Source organism: Eleutherodactylus coqui, chromosome 7, assembly GCF_035609145.1.
Source record: "Eleutherodactylus coqui strain aEleCoq1 chromosome 7, aEleCoq1.hap1, whole genome shotgun sequence".
NCBI lineage: Eukaryota > Metazoa > Chordata > Amphibia > Anura > Eleutherodactylidae > Eleutherodactylus > Eleutherodactylus coqui.
Genome location: NC_089843.1, coordinates 97,239,547 through 97,260,306, shown reverse-complemented (window position 1 = coordinate 97,260,306; position 20,760 = coordinate 97,239,547). Strand labels below are relative to the sequence as shown.

The 20,760-nt window shown below is 41.3% G+C and overlaps 1 protein-coding gene across 6 annotated transcripts in view; it reads right to left on the bottom strand.

Moving 5' to 3' along the window:
* The window catches only part of FAT1 (FAT atypical cadherin 1), a 235,408-nt gene that overhangs the window by 96,720 nt on the left and 117,928 nt on the right, over positions 1 to 20,760 (bottom strand). For all 6 annotated transcript variants that reach the window (XM_066573420.1, XM_066573418.1, XM_066573422.1 and 3 more), the window contains exon 4: positions 3,849 to 3,910. In XM_066573420.1, the coding sequence (XP_066429517.1) occupies positions 3,849 to 3,910 (62 nt within the window). The remainder of the gene's footprint in view (positions 1 to 3,848; positions 3,911 to 20,760) is intronic.

Here is a 20,760-nt window from a genome sequence, read left to right as displayed (position 1 = left end):
TATGGACTATGCGTACACCACTAACATGTCCCAAGATCCCCCCCACGCATTTAGAATATGCCAAAATTGTGCTTCGGTTATACACTTTCTGTTTTGCAGTTCTTATTAGTCTACTGCACTTTCCTATGAAGAGGGACACAGTGAAAAAAGTACTATATAAAAATATATACTTCTTGTGGCATACATTGGAGAATAACTCCAATGTATACCTCCAATATAGCCAAGACCAAGACGTGAACAGAGCTTTTCGATAAGCATAGAGAACAAAAAGTATCTTTACTCTGGGCGATCATCTGAATTATCACTAGAAACAGTAAATTTAGGCAATAGTTTTCCCTGTACATGTGACCACCGACAGGCCACCATATGATAATTCGCCCACTAGAGCTAGTCGTTCGTTTTCAGCTCATCTAAAAAATATTTGTTGGTTACTTAAAAAGGTGTAAAGTCCCAATCGTTCCTATTGTATAGTATAGGTTATTTATTTTTATTGATCATTATTACATCTGCACTGGGCACAACCCCTAACGGGGCTGAACCTTTAGATAAACCATTTAAATTTAGCTCTATCCATTAACGAAAGAGAAAATAATTCCCTCCTTCCCCCCAAATAGGCAAGCATCAATAATAATAATCGTACTACCAACAGCTAAAATAAGAATATAGTTTTGATTACCCTTAATTGATTAAATGTCTTAGGGTACGTTCACACGAGCGTGTTTTTGTGCGTACTTAGGTGCGTACACACGTCCGCACCTAGGTACGAGCAAAAACGCACGTGCACACAGCTGAGTGCTTGTTGTCAATGGAGCCGTGGCTGCTGCCGGCGGCTTCATTGAAAACAATGCTCTGCCGGCCCCCTGCATTCTTTTTCAGGGAAGGGCTTTATAAGCCCTTCCCTGAAAATGAAATAAAAGTGGTTTAAAAAACAAAAAAAAAATACTCACCTCCCTTCAGCTGCCGGGACACAGCCGCGTCTTCTCCTGCTGTCCCCTGCACTGTGATACTGATCTATCAGCAGGCGGGGATTTAAAATCCCCACCTGCTGAAAGAGCTGAATGTGATTGGCTGAGGTGCTCAGCCAATCACAGCCAGCTCTCGCCCGCCATTCATATGTAAAGCTCTTCCCTAAAAAACAATTCATGTGTGCTAGCAGACCATTGACTTCAATGGAGCCGCCGGCGGCAGCAGCTCCATTGCAGAGAATGCCTGCATTTTTTTTTTTTTACACTAAAATTTTTCTTTTTCAGAAAAGAGCTTATATGTAAAGCTCTTCCCTGAAAAACAATTAAGCGGTGCCGACAGACCATTGAAAACAATGCGTGCATTCCCTATGGTGCACGCATGTCCTATCTTTGCAGGCACGCACCTGCAAAGTACGGACATGTGAACACACCATACGGAATGCATTGTTGCAAATAGAAGCGTGTTTTTGTGCGTGCGTATGTACGCACAAAAACACGCTTGTGTGAACACACCCTTAATATTAGATTTATAAAGCTTCTCAGTGCCCAATGAGTGGATCGAGTGGAGAAGAAGAAGGCATTCGGCATTGTGGAGTTCATATCATAAAACCACAGTGCAGTAGAGGATCAAATTTCCTTGTAAACAAGGAAAAAAACCACTAACCCATCTGGTCAACATTTCAATGTTAAATTAATTTGCCAGATGCACACAACACTTGGCTGTAGCTTCTCCAATCTAAAAACCACTATGTTTCTGGGTTCCTTCCCAAACCATATTCAAGCTTGCCTCCATTAAACAGACAAATAGGAATGGGCCCATTAAACCATTAAAGCTTGCATTACACTGCATAACAGTTCTTTATGTTGCCTTTGCTGTATCATTGGGCTGGCAATAAACAGAAAGAAGCAACAAAGACCAGCTGGGGGGGAAATAAAATAAAAGTAATGAAAAAAATTACCAATTACAAATCACAGAAATATTTTTCACCACATTAACCCATGGCAGAAAAAGAGGGATGCAGGCTATAAGATTCATGGCAGCCCTGTACCTTGTAAATAAAGACTAAAAATGAATCATAACAGCAGAAGCCAATAACCGAAATTCAGGCAATTTTAGTGTTTATTAAAAGTAACTCTAGCTTGAGGTAGAAAATGTCAAAATGGCTGTGGAAGCAACAACATGTTTATTGCCTTTGCTTTTCATACACAGTTTCACTTATGGAACTGTGCATTGCAGAAAGAGACATTTTATCCTAGTGATGATTCTATTCAGCCTCAAATGTCAAAGGACATAGTTGGCTAGCCTGATGGCTCAGTGGCTATCCCTATTGTCTTGCAGTGCTAGGGTCCTGAGACTGAATCTGACTTAGTGAATATCTGTGTAAAGTTTGGATGTTCTCCCTGGGTTTACATGGCTTTCCTCCTATATTCCATGGGTATTCTGGTTTGGTTTCCATAACTGTCATGAGCCGACAGTGCTGTGACTTTCGGGTTCTTGGCAGGAGCGGGGTAACATCAGCATGACACCCTGGAGCATTTGATGAATGCTGTCATTCAGCACTGGCCACCGAGAAAGTAACATCTCCCTATGGTGCCAGCACTTACAGATTGGCTGGGTTGTCTCTTACGCGGTCTGCTTATCAGTGGAAATTGTAAAGTATGTAAATCGGCCCCATGACTCTAAGGGTGCCAGTTATACTGTGTATGTACTGGCCACACTTTGCCAGAGGAAACTTTACTGAAGTCTTCAGTTATCCCAGTCTTCAGTAATAGTGATGTAGTTCGGTTGGATCTTTGGGTTTACTTATGAGATAGTTAGTATCTAGTGTAGTTGTCATCAGGCAGTCTCAGACTGGTCTCTGGTCTATGTCCTGTAGTAAAGTTGTCCTTTTTAAGGTGGGTGCTCGGCTTCAGGGACTAGTTCGCTTCAGGTGGTTCCGGCAGTCTTGTCTGTGGAATCCTCTGTACCTTGTTATATCCAGTCCTGTTATTGCTAGTATGTCCGGAAAGACCCAAAGTCTCCAGTTTTACTCCCTCTTTGCGTTTTATCATTTATTTACATTTCTATTTTTTTTTGTCAAGGAACATTGCATGGCCTACATAAGATTCCTGGTGTTCTCTCCTGTGGTGCTCTCCACAAGGAGAAACATCTCCCTACCCCGGACTCCCATATTCCAAAACCATACTGATTGGTAAACTGGTCTTCAGGTGTGAGCCCCAATTAAGAAATCAAGTGATGGCTATTCGTCTAGAGTGCTGCAGACTATGTTGGCAATGAATAAGGAATCCAAATGAACATTATTAAGCCCAACATGTAATGGTATGCACATTGAAGCCATAAACACACAACAGAGATGTAGATGCTCCATGTGCCTCTATGCAGCACTGTATTACAGTGGTATTGTCCCGTAGAAGCAATAGTTCTAAAAGAGAATACATCTGATTGAGCAACAATTGCTTTCTCTAAGATCCTTTGGAAAAAACTACCGCATGAAATCAGAGCTATACTCTGTCCATTTCATGGCCTGATCTTATCATACGCTACACTGGTAAAAGCAAGTGGTTGATCAAGAGCCTCTAATGTAGAGTTCAAGTCTGTAGCTTAGGGTCTGTCTATATGAGCATTGGAGGCTTCACTGTAAGGTTGACTTACTTCTTCATGAACTAATGGCTTTCTGGAATAACACTTGGAACATTGGTACACTCTGACTTTTTGTCAATGGTAACAGATCGGGATTGAAATTCTTTTTCTAAAGGGTGTACATAATAAAAAAAGGCCAATGAAATATTCCCATGAGAATAGATGTAAGCAACAGGCTTTAGCAATTCCTTTATGTGAAGTTACTGATCCTTTCTGTTCATAAAGAAGTTAGAACAACGTACCTCAAGTATATGTTCTGCTTGCTGTTCCCGGTCTAGCTTTCTTGATGTTGTTGTTATTAAACCTTAATGAGATAAAAAGAATATTGTTTTATTTCTGATAAAACTGAAGGACATTAAACAATTAATTTACCAAATCTTGATCTATGTAGCACATGAAATAAGCTGTGTTCTCTATTACATACCTCTGTACACACATTTAGTTAACAAGGTTTGAATGGGATTAAAAAAAACCAGTTGCTGCTTTACTTCCCCAAACAGCACCACTCTTATCCATTGACTGTGTCTGCTATTTCAATTAAAGGAGTTTTCCAAGTTTCCCAAGACGCTGGCCAACCATTCACTTAAATTGGAACTGTGCCTGCAACACAACACTGGGCCCCTGAACATTCAATGAAGATATCTCCTTCCTGCTCCGCAGAGGGTGGCAGCTGGTATGGAAAATAGTTGATCAGCCAAGGTCCCAGGCAGCAAACCCCAGCCTACCAAAAATGTATTTACCTATCTTGTGGATAAGTCATCAGGTTTTTAGACCTGGAAACCCCCTTTAGAGCGACCTTCCATTTTCAGGATAAAATTCTGTCCCAAGACCAGAAACGGAGGGGGAGGGGGGGGGGTAAATTACTTGCAGTTCCTCCAATCCACCATTTCTAGGTCTTGTTTTCAGATGTCCATCATAATCTTCAGGCTACCCAATCCCAACAGCATATTGGTAGTGTTAAACTAATAATGTACTATACCTTCTCTCTGCTTGGTCAGATATGCCTATGTGATCAGCACTAACCAATCACAGAGCAGTGCACGATGTGAAAATAGCTCATAAGGATCATAAGCGGCAGATCAGACAGGTGGCAAAGAAGAAAATCTGGAGGCAATATATCCCCAACCCTTCTGGTTCTAGGACAGAACAGGATCACCAAACCAGAAGGTCGTTTTAAGCTCTACTACTTAAAGGCACCTGAGCTGTAGTAGCAGACACAGCCCATGAACAAAAGAAACTCATTTCTGGACAAATAAAAGACACATTTTTTTTCTAGTTTTACACAAATTTGTTTACACCTAATTGCAGAATTTGAGGCAATAAAATAAAGAAACAGACAGTACATTTCCCTGGTTGTATGTACACAAATCGCTGTATATCCCACTTAAAATATACATGGTTGGAGCATCCCCCTCCAAATCTCACAACTTTAGTCTAAAACGTATGAAGCATTCAAGATGAACATATGTGCACTGATTGTCAACAGAAATCAAACACCTAGAAAATTGTCAGAATTGAATGAAACTTTCTATGTATGATTGTAGCATTGATACAAGTGAGTGATTACAATATCAGAGCAAAAGGATCATTTATTGCAGAAAACTGAACACTTAAAGGGAGGTTCTAGTACCCTCTTGTCCTGCCTCTAGCTTGGATATAAGATGTGATACGGGCAGACATGGAGGCTCTAGTACCCTGTTGTACCACCTCTAGCTTAAATGCAAGATGTAATAAAAGCGGGCATGGAGGCATACTGGTCCTGTATGATATCCCAAGGCATACCAGTCCACATTTGCTATAACTGAGCCTCTAGATTATAGGTTGTCAAATCTGGCTTCCCAGATGGTTCTATTCATGATCTATTGGTGATAAATCTGGCAACCAGACAGGACATGGACGTGTGGCAATGTTGTGGCAATGTGACACCCTTGTGTGTGCGGACGAGCATTATCCTGCTGGACAATGCCTCTTAGAAGCCCCGCCATGAGAGAAACACATGTGGCTGCAGGATGTCCTGAACATATCGCTGAGCTGTTGTCCCTCATACCACTACTAGGAGTGACCGACTGTCACATGTGATAGCCCCCCAGACCATCACACCAGCAGTGGGGGCAAAGTGCCACTCCACAGCAAAGGCAGGATTAAGACGCTCACCCCTAGGTATCCAGACGAGCATGGTCGTTGCCAGTGCCAAAACTAAACCTAGATTTGTTGCAAGATTTGGTAGCAAGACCGTTCATCTAATCCCACCACAACTCTTATCATTTACATATCTGCCTGAGATGTAACTGCATGCCAGGTTTTGCAGCAAAACAACTCCTAGGTGCTTAATTTTTTTTTTTTCCAAATACTGTGTTTCTCCACTGAAGGCTAATCACTAATCATATAATATGCACCGCCAGCCATGCATGTTCATGTATTATCAAAAGTGCTGCAGGCTTATGACAAGCTAAAAGCCAGAAAAACATCCTGCCATCCTGCATTCCTCTGATTCATCACAAATTTGCTGTTTACATGCAAACTTGTATTTTAAAGGGAATGTCATTCTGATAAATATGCTTGTGTCCATAGACTGAAACATAGGCTTAAATTGCAATTATATGAGGTGAAGCGGAAATCGATTTCCATATACAGTGGGCAAAGAGGAACAAGAGTTATACTGCTGACTTTTTCTTTTTCTGCATTTCATTTAAATATTAGCAGCTACTGTTAGTGGTTTCTCAAGGTTTTGCTTATGTGGTACAAACAACATAAAAAAATGTGATGATACAAGTTACATTAATTGCATAATGATACAGTGAATGAAAATTTGGAACATTTTGTTAGATAGCGTGCATTTGAGTAAAATCTATCATCATATCAAGGGCATAGAAATCCTGCAAGGTAGAACTACATGTCACGGGGAATTATTTTAACAACTCCAAAGTCACTAAATGTGTTTTCTATAGACATGGCATATTTATTATTAGAGCTGACATAGAACACTGTAAGTACATTAGATTGAACAAGCAAGTTCTAAACACGGTGTTTACCTCTTGGGGACATATCACTGAGAATTAGTTTGAACTCTGGGTAAAGACAGCTGAAACATTAATTCCTCCTCTTGAACTAAATATCCATCTATAAAATTCTTCAGTAGAGCAGTTTGGATGCCCAAACCACGAAGGCTTACAAAACAACCTAATACTGCCAACACGTCAAGGTTGGCATGAATCATAACAATCACACTGTAGAAAGAAGGGGGAGAGAACAAAACAGAGACAAATTTGTGTGTAGTTATTCTATTTTCCGGCTTTCCACCTGCTATAGTCGGTATTCGAATCATATCGCAGCCAACTGACGTGATACTAAAACTTTTGGCACACAATTCTTGGTATCTCCGAAACTACAAGCTCTTCATTATACAACAGCTAATACAGCACATCAATAATTCTACATAAATTAACTCACTAACTATAGCGCCCGATTGTATGAAGATGTGTCCTTGAACACCACAACTGGTAAAAAAGGAAAAAAAAGTTTGGCACCGTTGGCCAGTAGAGCAAAATGTGATTGTTCTCAATTCGAGAAATAAGTAATCTTGTAGACGTGATAGCTTTTAATCGCTAACAAAAAGAGATGATGTTACATCAAGCTTTCAAATCTACTTCGGAGTCTTCATCAGGCCTTACTGGAAGCAATCACATTTTGAACACCACATCGGCACATAGATCCAACTAGACAGAGCCTGCAAATCACTGTGGGCAGTGGTGGACTCATAGTCATCCAGGTCTTGAGGCATTAGAGTTACGGGCTCCTTAGTAACCAGTATAACTAGGGCATACTTGGTTTGGATGACAAATCGCATTTGAGAAGAACTTAACGGGGTTTGATTGGTTGGTTTTGACCTCTGTGACAAGCACAATTAAGCATCCTCTTCATTGCTTACATAGTTATAGTGACTTATTTGTATGGGGTACGCTTGCTACTGCAGATTATACTATTCACTTGACTGAACTGCAGTACCAAGCTTGTATGGATTAACTGCTCTTTCTATGTGAATAACGTAGGCGACCCTTAATTGGATTTTCAGAACTGAACTGTTGATAACTTATCCTCAGGTTAGGTCATTAGTAGGGATGAGCGAGTATACTCGCTAAGGCACTACTCGTCCGAGTAATGTGTCTTAGACGAGTATCTCCCTGCTCGTCCTTAAAGATTCGGGGGCCGCCGTGGGGCGGGGAGCTGCGGGGGAGAGCGGGGAGGAACGGAGGGGAGATCTCTCTCTCCCTCTCTCCCGCCGGCTCTCCCCTGCTCCCCGCCGCGACTCACCTGTCAGCCGCAGCGGTCCCCGAATCTTTATGGATGAGCAGGGAGATACTTGTCTAAGGCACATTACTCGGACGAGTAGTGCCTTAGCGAATATACTCGCTCATCCTTAGTCATTAGCAGTTGAATGGCTGGGGCCACTGCATGGGACCTCCATGATCAGTTGATCAGCCAGATGCACAAAAAAGATGTGTTGCCAGAAACACACAGTTCTGTACACATTGCAGTGGCCTGGGAAGGTACTGCAGGCCGTATTCCTATTCATTTAAATGGGAATTGTGTCTGCAATACTGTCCTGGGGCTGCTGCAATGTGTACGGAGCTGTCTGTTTCTGGCAGTACTGTCCTGAGGATATGTCATCAATAGTTCAGTCCTAGAAAACCCCTTTATTTGTGCTGATCTGGGAAGATTCCATGGGTCAGATCAAACCCCATTGACCAAGACAGCCAGGCTAGCTTTCCAGACTACGCGCTCCATCTCCTTTGTCAGTGACTGACGCCATGTGGGTGACAGAAAGTTTAAGGAGTGCATGTTAACGAATAAGTTATGAGGGGTTCCTGATTCTTTTTAAGGCGTCTAGTGTGTGGGATACCTTGTATAATGACTATTTTGTTGTCTGAGATGGAGGCTGCTTAAAGAGGTATTTCCAACTTGAACCATTATGGCCAAGATGAATATTCCACTGTGAACCCTACAGTCAGGGTGACCAGGAGTACATAAACAGTTGAACGGACTGCACTATGCTGTTTCTGTAATTCCTATAGAAAGAAACAGTTTAAGCCCTCTCATTCCTCTATTTCTTTAACCCCTAACCTACCCGGCCACAGCATATAGCCGATCCAGGGAAAGGTGGGCCCAGTTTTTGAGAGAGGTCTTGGTCTCATCTTTAAGACTTTTATAGTAAATCTTGTGGACATATTTTCAAAGTCTGAGATAAGAATATTAGTTTACTCTCACCCGAACGTTTTTCAAGCAAGAGGATGTTTATATTGCAATGTAATACGACTACGGCTTACATACCTGAAAAGCATATTAGTCATTTGGGTTTTTTTCTGCACAACTACGTAAAATGAAGAAAAAAAAAGAAAAATGCCCAATCCTGCAAATAAGACAGTGTAGCCCTGGGAATCCCCTGATTCCCATGCTAAAGGAAAGGAGGAGGATCCTGGGAAAGAACAGCTAACAAGCAAGACAAACTTCAAGTTAGCTCACCCCGTAGGCATTAATCATTTTAACGATTCCGAGAGAGCAAGTAGTGTATCAGTGCTTTAAGTCAGACAAAACATATACTGCACAGGGGATTAAAATGTAACAAAAATATATATTGCGGCAACCTATACCGGATGCAAACCAACCACAAGTGTAAAAACAAGAGTACAGATAAACAATAGCAAAAAACTCCCTACCAACAGCAAATCAAACGATTAAAAACTACCAAATCCACGCTGTAGGAAGAGTTTTGTTCAGACGACTCCCGTCTAGTGGCGCATGTACCGGCTTTTAAAAAGCAATAGATCTGCCTTCCGACAGCATCTGAATTAAACTCCTAAATCTCAAACTAAAACAAATGAGTAAATAAAAATCAGCAGGACAAGACAATATAATCTCTAGGCAATTTACATTAAATCATATTTTTCTTCTTTGTTTTTCGTTTTTTACGTCCTTCTACTTACTAAAGAAAACAAAATCATGTCGACCGAAGAATTCTACTCTCCCAACAAGGCGTCGAATTCTGAAATCCGCCGTCTGAAATGTGTCTGCCTGACCTTTGCCAATCTTGTTAATCTGAATATTTAAGAATTACTTTGTTAAATAAATGCAGAATTAGGCCGTGTGTGATAATAGAGAATCAGGTATTAAAAGAAGGCAAGGAAAACACTCTTCATTTTCCTTCCTCTCATTTTCTAAATATTTGATTACAGGCTAAAATATGCAGTTCATCCAATACATAGTAATGAGAAATCCAATTATGTTTGGATATAACCTGGCCTCAGAATAAACAGCGTCTGCTTGTAATTGGTTTTAGGTTTGGATGAAATCACAGATTTGGAAACGGCCAATTGTACGCTGTTAATATTAGGGCTCTTCGAGGACAGATTGAGGTTAGACCTATAATTTCTCTTAATTTGAGACCAGGTGGTAATTTTGCTCTCAGTACTTACAGATACACCAACCTAGCATTTACCATAACATAAAAATATCATAAAACTGAACAAATATATAACTTGTGACAAACAGGAGATTTCATTTCCAGAATTGATTCTTGTTGGTTCATTAAATCGCCATCATTTAAATGCAATTTTCACTTGTCTGGTTCAACACCAAACATGCAATGCATCTCCAAGTTACGGGAGTAGGATGTATGGCAGGTGAAAATTGGAATGATAGGAGTGAAAAGAACAGAGAGGAAAGTGAATGAGTTGGAGCAGAGATACATAAAAGGGATAGACATCGCATTAAAGCCAAGTGCCATTTCCAATGAATCAATAAGTGCATCATGATGATAAAGTGACAGAGTATGAGTTCTTAAGGAAGGTGCCAGCGGACCATCTCCGAACAGACTCTGGTAAGTCTATTTTTCATCGGATAGAATGATAATGTATGTATAGTCCGTCACAGTTATTAAATATGAGTTATCCATATAGATACATCCGTTACATAGGACTTTTACTGCCAATGCTTATATGGCGCTGGAAGCTAATGACATGGTGACAATGCTGCAACCCCATATGGTCACAGTTCAGGCACTTGCCATGTAAAGAGTCAAAATGCAATGACATAATTTCAGCAGCTGTCTTTTCACATTTGTATTACACAACCTATTGGCATCACCTAGCAGTCACTTACTTTATATATCCTATTGGCATCAGCTGGTTGCTGGCAAACATAATAGGTGCATTGAGAAATGTAGATATTTGCTTGTTGAAAATGTGATTTAGACAGAAACTAACTGCGTGAAATATAACAAAAAGTACGGTAAATGGTTTCCAGTCTATTAACTCAAAATTCCCTAATAGTATCACTTATCTAAAGCTTACAAACCCATTAACTTTATTCTGCATATACAGTATGGTACTTACAATGTGTAAACGGTGACTTGCATCTATACTATGGTACAATATATTCACCAATTGCAGCTTTTTTATAGTTGTTTTTGCTTTCATATATATTTAATATATTTTTTCAGTTTACTGTCAGTAAATGTTTTTACCAAAGAAAACAAGTCAGTAAAGAAGAAAATAAATGGGTTAGAATCATAGAATGGTAGAGTTGGAAGGGACCTCCAGGGTCATCGGGTCCAACCCTCTGCTCAGTGCAGGATCACTAAATCATCCCAGACAGATGTTTGTCCAGCCTTTGTTTGAACACTTCCACTGAAGGAGAACTCACCACCTCCCGTGGTAACCTGTTCCACTCATTGATCACCCTCACTGTCAAAGTTTTTTTTCTAATATCTAATTTGTCTCCTCCCTTTCAGTTTCATCCCATTGCTTCTAGTCTTTCCTTGTACAAATGAGAATAGGGCTAATAGTCTGAAATGAGAAGTGAACGAGCCAACAAAGATTTTTAGTCCTGTTGAAACTGAATGTCGAATGAAAATGCACTATTGCACTAATGCACTAATGCCCTCGTTTGTTCATTGCGTTTAAACTAAATGATTATCGTTCATCTTCGCTCCTTTTAAAAATATTGTGAACGAATCGTTACATCTTACTGAAGCCTATCAGTGAACGTGAACGACTAAATGGTAGCTGTTCACACGCAACAATGTGCGAACGGGCAAACGATTATTTTTATGCATATATAAAATGAACAACAAAGCAGAAGCGAATGAATTGTCGTTGGCTGGGTTTACACTTAACGGTTCAAATGTGCACAATCCAGCAGTTCTTTTTGAACTATATTGGTTCTGTGAGAAAGGTCCCTAAAGACTCTTTTTACCCTCAGAATAGGTCATCAATCGTTGATCAGCAGGGGTCCACTGCTTGGGATCCCCACCAATCAGCAGATCCTTTGATCTGCTGTCAGGGCAGCATGGCCGAAGGTACGCACTGGTGGGCAGAGCCAAAAATGTAACAGAAGTCTTCATTCCCATTGAAATAAATGATAGCGTTACCTTCTATTACACTTCCTGATCCTCACTGCCATCAAAGTCAGAAGTGTAATAATAGAAGGCATCGTCTCCATTCACTTTTAATGGGAGTGAAGCCTTCTATTACACTTTCATCTCTGACTATTGATGCACTGCACTGACAGTGGGCCGGAGGATCAGGTGATTGGTGGGGATCCTGAGCGATGGACCTTGCCGATCAACTATAGATGACCTATCCTGAGAATAGGCCATTAGTAGTAAATGCCCGAATACCCCTTTAAAAAGATATTTAAGACATATATAAATATAAGCACATCACTGAAAATGTCCCTCTGTGTAAGTCTTGTTATGTTTTTTTTCCGGTTTGCTAAGAATGTCTTAGGTTAATAGTGTAAACAATGCAAAGCATCATTAAATAAACTACTATAAAGAAAAAAGCAAAAATCTTTAAATGGGAAAACTGCTGCAGTTTTTCTATGTGAAAAAGAAGAAAAAGTTTTACTGACGATTTAGTTGCACCCAGTCAATGTCCTTTAAGAAAAAGTCAATCTGAAAATCAATGCTAAGAGCAAATTTCTCTTGTGTGACTAGACATTATTGGCAATCTCCAGGCAAATAAAGAACACTTCCTTAATAAATCCACCTCCCACCTTCCTTTTTAAAGAAAAGTGTCTGGTAGGTAATGTGCTGGAAATGGGGTGCATTCTGTGCAGCTCAACAATGAACCAGAACTTTAGAAAGAAAATGATTATTTTCCTCTGAATGCTCACAATATCTCTAGGCGTTGAAGCCTGAAGCGTGTTGGGGAAACACTGATAGGTCATCAATGTCTGGTTAGGACCTTCTTCAACTAACAGTTCACCGGAGTCAAACCTTCAGGGTTTCTGCAGCCACCTCAGTGAGTGGGGCTGAGCTCGAGTACGAGGCACATGTATGGGAACTGTCGGGACAAGATAAACAGAGAGCGCCACGGCCCCATTATTCTGCTGATTGGTGAGGATCCCAGGGATGGACTGATCAAACACTGATGGTTTATTCTAAGAATAGGCCATTAAAGGTTATTGCCCTCACAGCATCATATCCACCATCCACGGGATAGGGAATATCTTGCTGAGAGCTGAGGACACCCAACAATCTCGAGATTGCAGGTCCGGCATGTTCCCAAGAATGTACAGTGAAGGACAAGCATGAGCGCCTCCACTTCATTCATCTCAATGCCATATACAAGTAATCTGCTATTTCCAGTTAGTCCATCTAAGTAAACGGAGCAAGCTGCGCATGCATGTTCTCAGCTGTAAACATTTTGGGTCACACTGGGGCTGCAATCTCAGGATCGGTTGGGGTCCCAGCAGTTGGATCCCCACTGATCAGCTAGTTATCACGTTAGGGTGCACTCATACAGCCGTATTGTGGGTTTTGTTCTTGTAAATCCGCTGCACAAAAATGCAGCGTAGATACACAATTGTGTGCGTTTTTGCACCACACATTTACATGCTCCATATACTTAAAGGGGTTGTCCCACGATAGCAAGTGGGGTTATACACTTCTGTATGGCCATATTAATGCACTTTGTAATATACATCGTGCATTAATTATGAGCCATACAGAAGTTATTCACTTACCTGTTCCGTTGCTAGCGTCCCCGTCGCCATGGTGCTGTCTAATTTCAGCGTCTAATCGCCCGATTAGACGCGCTTGCGCAGTCCGGTCTTCTCCCTGGTGAATGGGGCCGCTCGTGCCGGAGAGCTGGTCCTCGTAGCTCCGCCCCGTCACGTGTGCCAATTCCAGCCAATCAGGAGGCTGGAATCGGCAATGGACCGCACAGAGCCCATGGTGCACCATGGGAGAAGACCCGCGGTGCATCGTGGGTGAAGATCCCGGCGGCCATCTTGGTAAGGTAAGTAAGAAGTCGCCGCAGCGCGGGGATTCGGGTAAGTACTAAACCTTTTTTTTTTTAACCCATCCCTTGGGTTTGTCTCGTGCCGAACGGGGGGCCTATTGAATAAAAAAAAACCTGTTTCGGCGCGGGACAACCCCTTTAAGGGCTTAAACAGACAAGTATATGTGTTAATACACTCGCTGCTATTGGGCATATTAGCGCATGAACCAGTGTCGCAATATTGCGTGTGAGTTTGAAAAGAAATGCGTGAAGATACGTTCTGTCCCATCTTTCTCTTACCATGTGAATCCTGTTTTAAAGCAGCACAGAAACCTGTCAAATGATGCCAGGAAGAAAGTTCTTAAATGTCTTCCCTACAGAAATCTATCGGGTTTTGTATCTATATAATAGTTATACAAACCTAACAGGATGTTTACATATTATGTTAACAAACCGAACTAGAAACCATCTAGAAACTTCCATGAGCTACAAGAAGTAGGTAGTGCTCTATCTTCCATCTATATACACGTAGATAGGACTAGGTAAAACTGGCTATAGATGTTAGGGCTTCTTCACACTGCCGTGATTTAGTCCCATTATGCAGCCATGATAATCATGGCTACATAATGGGATGAAACGAAAGCATTGTTTTCAATGGTTTCTCTTCCATTAGCAGTTTTCCCGTCTGTTAACCCTTTCCAATCCACTGTCTGACCTCTGAAGACATTATGATTTAAGGCAGTACAGCCCCGATGTTGGTAGACGTCCGTCGGGGTTCTCTTACTGTATATTGGCAGCCTCTCTGCTGTCGGAACCTATCCAATGTGTCACCTCATGCAGTACTGGCTTTATCCAGCATATAGCGCTGTTGTAAAACGGCAAAAAAAGAGTAAGCCCCCCAGGAAAACCCGGATACAAATTGGATTGGAAAGGGTTAATAGTACAGACGAAAAAAGACAGGACTTGCCCTAGCTACCCGACATGTAGTGTTAACTACATGCAGGATAGATAGAGCAGGACCTATCTTCCCACTTTTTTTTTTTTTTTTTTACTTGTGTGCTAGTGGTTTGAATGGCCTGATTAAAAGAAAAGCAAAATGGCTCATGCACAACTGCACTCCGTAGCGGCGAGCGTACTTGTGCATACGCCCATCTGTTCTTGCCCTAAAAGGTGAGAGTTCGGTTTTTCACAATGGAAGGCTCATAGGAAAAGAGCCATATATGAAAAATGACATTTGTGAAACAGCTATATATAAGAAGATCTAACTTAATATTTCATGCAGAATTAAAGTGGGAAGTGCTGCTAAAAGTAAACCACGCTTGAAAGAAAGCAATCTGTCGGAATGGTATAAATACTCTACCACGTGGCGCGGTACCATTCCACGCAGAGCACGGTGACGCTCATACAGGGGTGAGGTGCCGAGGTTTATGCTGACACCTGATGTACATTTCTGCCTTTCACTACACAGATTTGCAAAATGCTGATGTAGAGCAGAAAAAGAATCCCAATGCATCCCAATGGCATGCAGTCATGCTGCCGGACAGAACACGCAGAGTCTGAAGCCGCGGTCTCTGATGCTTCGGCTGCTGGAACATTTCATAGACATTTTGACATAAATTACATATAAGCCCTTTCTCCAATAACCAGTTTATTCTACTTGCCTGGCTGCTTTCATCTTGCTCTTTTCCTGTACTAAGCACAATGTGGATAATTGTTCATCTGTGCTTTCCAAAACCTACAGTCCAGCTTATTGCTGCATATATCAAGGTGAATATCTCCACATAGCTTCTAGTACATTCAGTTCATTTCCATTTACTCCTCATGCAGACTATCCCCTTGTTAAGCCATTTCTGAGTGAATCACATTCAGTATGTGGATACCATTTAAACACAATAAAAGCAGAGCCTATCAATATGCACACACAATAGAGGCAGCTAAGAACTACAATACAATGTTTCCACTCAGTACACAGTTATATATAGATACAAGTCATGCATAAATCATTAAAATGGGATCTAAAAGCTTTTTCATGATCTGGCAATTTCTGATCAAGGTGGCTTTCAAGTCAAAGCATTCAGTTCAAACTAATTCTAGTCTGGTGGAGTCTTCTGCATAAGCTTCGAGAGGGTACAAATGCAGCAAACTTAACTTGACACTTAAAGGGAACCTGTCATCATGTTTGAGCCCCGTAAACTACGTTATAGGGCTCAGACTAGAGGGAACGGGAGCCCGAGGAGCTGTGCTTGGTACTTACCGGGTCACCTGTTCCAGTGCGGTGTCCCAACGAAGTTGCCCCATGCACACAGCATGACTCTTTGCAGCCAACTGTGTGTGCACACTCTCCCTTTCATCCCCTTGTCAGATCCTTAATGTGTTAAAGGGGTATTTTGGTAACATTGAGTTATCCCCTATCCATAGGATAGCAAATGACTAACTGATTGCTGGAGTCTAAGTGCTGGGACCCCACTGATAGCCACAACGAGGGTCCTGTGTCCCCCAGAGACTGGCAAAATTAATAGAGCAGCAGCGCGTGTGCTCAGCCACTGCATCATTCATTTCAACGGGACTGCCAAAAATAGAGTTTAAGCACTCAGCTCCATTCATTTTAAAAGTCTCTTGGGGGACAGAGGAACCCTCTTCTGGCAATCGGTGGGGGATCCAACAGTTGAACCCCACACTTGTTGGTTTGTCGTCTATACTACACATAGCAGATAATACAATGTTCCTGGAATACCCCTTTAACTGTCAAGTTAACGTTTGCTAGATCTCTACCATATGGTGGAGAAATAATTAACTTCTTCTCGGAGGACCACAACATGTTATGTCTGGTGAAGACCAGAGAAGGTGGTGTTGTGAGACATAAAACCGTTCATGGCTTTTACCTTGACATCGGGTACTCTCATCTGAGACATTTATGATATACCATTAATATATTATAGTTTAGGGTTTCATCCCAGGGACTCCCATATATTGGGAAAATGCTGGCTCCGTGATTCCCTGCTCTTATATCCATGGCTGTTTATAGAAGTTGTGAAATGATTGGTTGTTTATAGGTTTTCCTGATAGATGGGAGACCCACAAATGGAGCAACCAGCTATCAGATATTTCTATATACCAAAATGATAGTACCCTCTTAGGTCTTATTGTGACCATTGGTAGTGGTACAGTTGGGCATTGTGGCTATTGGACCATAAAAGAGAACACCAACTGCTCCAAAAATATGAAAAAGCTATTTAGACACCATCAAATTTTGGACTTCTTCAAGGACATTCTCTCTATTGAGAGTGATTGTGATTTCTTAATTAAATAAGGATGTCTGAAGTCTATTGTGTCTCTCTGGAACTTTGCAGAATAAGTAATCCACCAGAATTTGCCTGGTCCACTGCAGATCTTCATCATTCTTTTTCATCTTCCATCACTAAAAAATTCTCCAGGATGCTAAAAGGGAACCAGTCACCTCTAAGCAGCCCTATATGGTGCTGTTCCAGGAGGTAACAGGGAGCTGGGAGATGTGATTTGTATTCTCACCAGCTCCCCCCACAGCGCCCCCTGGTAAAGATCAAGCACGTCACAAAAATCAGACTCTTTTCAGCCTGCCATGCATGCTATTTTATAGACCTATATTGGAAAGCATGCGCACGTCAGTCTGAAAAGTATCAGATTTTTATCACGTTGGGCGCGATCTTCACCAGGCTACACCGCGGGGAGTGTGTGATTATAAAAACGACGTCCCTAAAGTCCCTGTCACCTCACCGAACAGCACCATAATATAGTTTATAGTGCTGTTTGGATTGGAAAGGTTCCCATGTCCAGCATAGATGACATATAGCCATTGCCACACTGTTCTCCATCTCCCACCCCATGAACAAGCTCTTCCCTTACAGATGCATCTAGAACCAAAGTAATTATACTGCCTTTCTGCTTCTTGCTGCGAGAGACAATTTTGATTCCTGCAAGCAGTATGGCAGCTGGAATCTGGGTTACAATCTAGAAATAAATATGTTAGATGAGCCTAGTGGAAAAAATAGAAGAGCAGCATTATAATGGGGGGGGGGGGGGTGCCTGAGATAACTTTTTCTTTTACTTCTAATTTTATTTAGACTTCAAATAATCTGAAATAATAGAAAAAGTAGGTCACTTCTATAGTCGTGGGTCACTTATATAGTTTGCGCGAAATGCTATACTACACAATGGCAGTTAATAGCAGGGACTGGACCATGAACATTGATAAATCCAGACGGGCTTTATGGTGACTTCTCATTGCTGTGCAAACAGTCTGAGCACGTTAATCCCACAGTTTTTGTAGTTGCCAGTGACAGACAGAGAGGAACCATCGGCTCCAGCACAGAACAGAGTAGGATTTGCAAGCCAATTTTGTTACAACCGGGAAATTGATTTTAAACAATTCCACCGTTTTCTCCAGACTGAAATTACTTTTTGTGCTTTATGAGTCACTTGTATGAAAGACAACAACCAAAAGAAGCCGCCAGTTATGAGTGTGGGGAATTAAAAAGAAAATCTGCAGGGCAGGTGTAATTTCCATTAACTAAGTATGAAAATATTAGAGAAGAAGGGGAAGAAAATTCTTTGCCAGAATGGAATAAAGGAAAAGCCTCTTGCAGCTGCTATAAAATCTGAACAGCAATTAAAATATATTGGGATTAAAATAATTACAGCCAACACGATAAAGAATTGATCCAAAGTTCAAAAACATGCAATGCTTCCAGATTTGATTAGAATGTATATCCAGCATTGATCCGCTCAGCTCATAAACCCCGTTTCGGAAAAACACAAGTCACTTTACAATGACGGCCTTTTGTTTAGTCGACGGCACAAAAACCTTATTATAGCACAGTAAAGTGGGGCATTTTAATGTTGAGCAGATGGAGCTCTGCACTAGCTCTGATAGTGGAAGAAAGACAAGCTGTACATGCTTTACATACCTATCTACTATTCACCTGGCAGAAAGACGCACTCGCACCCTCCCCTACTCCAACAATAAGCTCTGGAGTAATGATGAGATCAACAAACACAAGTAGAAGCCTTGGCACTCGTCGGATCATCTGATGCCTTTTATTCAAACTCCAATGTAACAAACGGCATAACTAATAAAGTACAGGATGGCGCGCATCCCAGATATCTGGCGCTACTACAATATATAGGAATGTCTGGTACACAAAACTTTCAATAAACAAACTTTATTGCTCTTGAATGACATGAAATGAGATCAAAGTGAAACTCCATCTTGGCGGAATTTAAAAGCATTATGTAACTGCATAAGTAGCAATTCCTAATATTATGGTAATTTGTCCATATAGCGGCCCACCAAACAAGCAGCTGTTTTCCTGACCCCCATACACATGGCTGCTTGACTTGACCAAGTGTGTATGTGTTCTCAATGGGGCAAAAGAAGTTGCTGCCAGACACTTTGGTGGAGGCTTATCTCCCACAGTAATGAAGGATGAGGCAGGTTGAAATCCAATATGTCTGATCCTTCTTACCTCTGAAATCTGCCATTGGGAAGAGAGTCAGGACAGCCCGAATACACATTAGATAGTCATTCGATCCCTCCCAAATGGGCAGATTGAGCTGATTTACATTTAAAGGAGTTGTATGGTTACCAAACAACATTGCCCCTATACCACTGTGCTAAAATAACAAAAAGAGCAGTGCTTACCCCTCCAAAGCCACGTGGATACAAGAAGTCACCTGACTCCTGCAGTCAATCAGAGGCTGCAGTGTAACCGTTTTGAACTTTGGGCATCATAGTGCCCAGGATGTAAGTGTTAATGTCAGGGCGGTGACACTGCAGCCTCTGATTGGCTACAAAAGTCATGTAACTTCCTGCGACATCATCTCCACAAACACACACCGGGAGGGTGGCAGAGCTGGATCCTCATGGCACAATAGAGGTAAGTACAGCTCTTTTTTGTTATTTTAACACAGCTGATGCTATAGGGGCAATTTTGTCCAGTAACCAGACAACCCCTTTAATGTGTATGGGCATAATTAGCCAAATTCCTCTAGTTGAACTGAATAGGAGAGAGCTGCACTACTAAAATAGGTCACTAGGGATGGCAATTTGATTCTTCCAGCTGTTACTTCTCGTCAGAAACTAGGTAGGGGTCTCAGGCAGCAGATATCGTCGTTCTCTTATTGATGATTTATTCCGATGATTGGTTACTAATACTTTTTTCCAATAAGACCCAATTGATATGCTGGTAGCATGAAGGGCTAAGGGGAGTTTCAAATTTCACACTGTTGTCCTATAGACTGGTTAGGAGACAAACTATCTGAAAGGTACTCCTAAAATAGGACTACTTGTACAGGATAGCCTCCTTTCATATTGAACCTGCAATGTGCATTTGAGGCTTCTCTCAGGAGGATTTCTGATGGAAACTTGTACATATTGCATGCTTAACGGATGCCACGTAGTGGCATCCATTGCTCATAGGTTGCCATTGTAAAAAGCATATACCGGACAGCATATTTTTTTATTAGATGTTTCTGCATGAAATAGCAGTCTGCTGCACTATTCCATGCAGGGTTGCTAACTTTCCTGAAATTCTTGGACAGTTAGAAAAAGAGACGACTTTTTTTCTAGTGTCCGTAAAATTTTTTAGATGCTTCTGATTATTTTTGCGGCTCATAGTAAATGCTGGGAATGAGTTCATATCAGTTTCTGACTAATAGATAAAATTCAGTATGGCTTTCCCATGTGTCTGTAAAAAAAAATGTTAGCTGGTCATGATTTTTTGATGAGATGCCTGGGGAAAAAAAAAAGTTTGGGATGGCAACCCTGATTCCATGCATTAAAAATATGGCAATCTTGGCATAAAGCGCTAGACAGGCTCTAGATTGGCTCCTGTCGTAG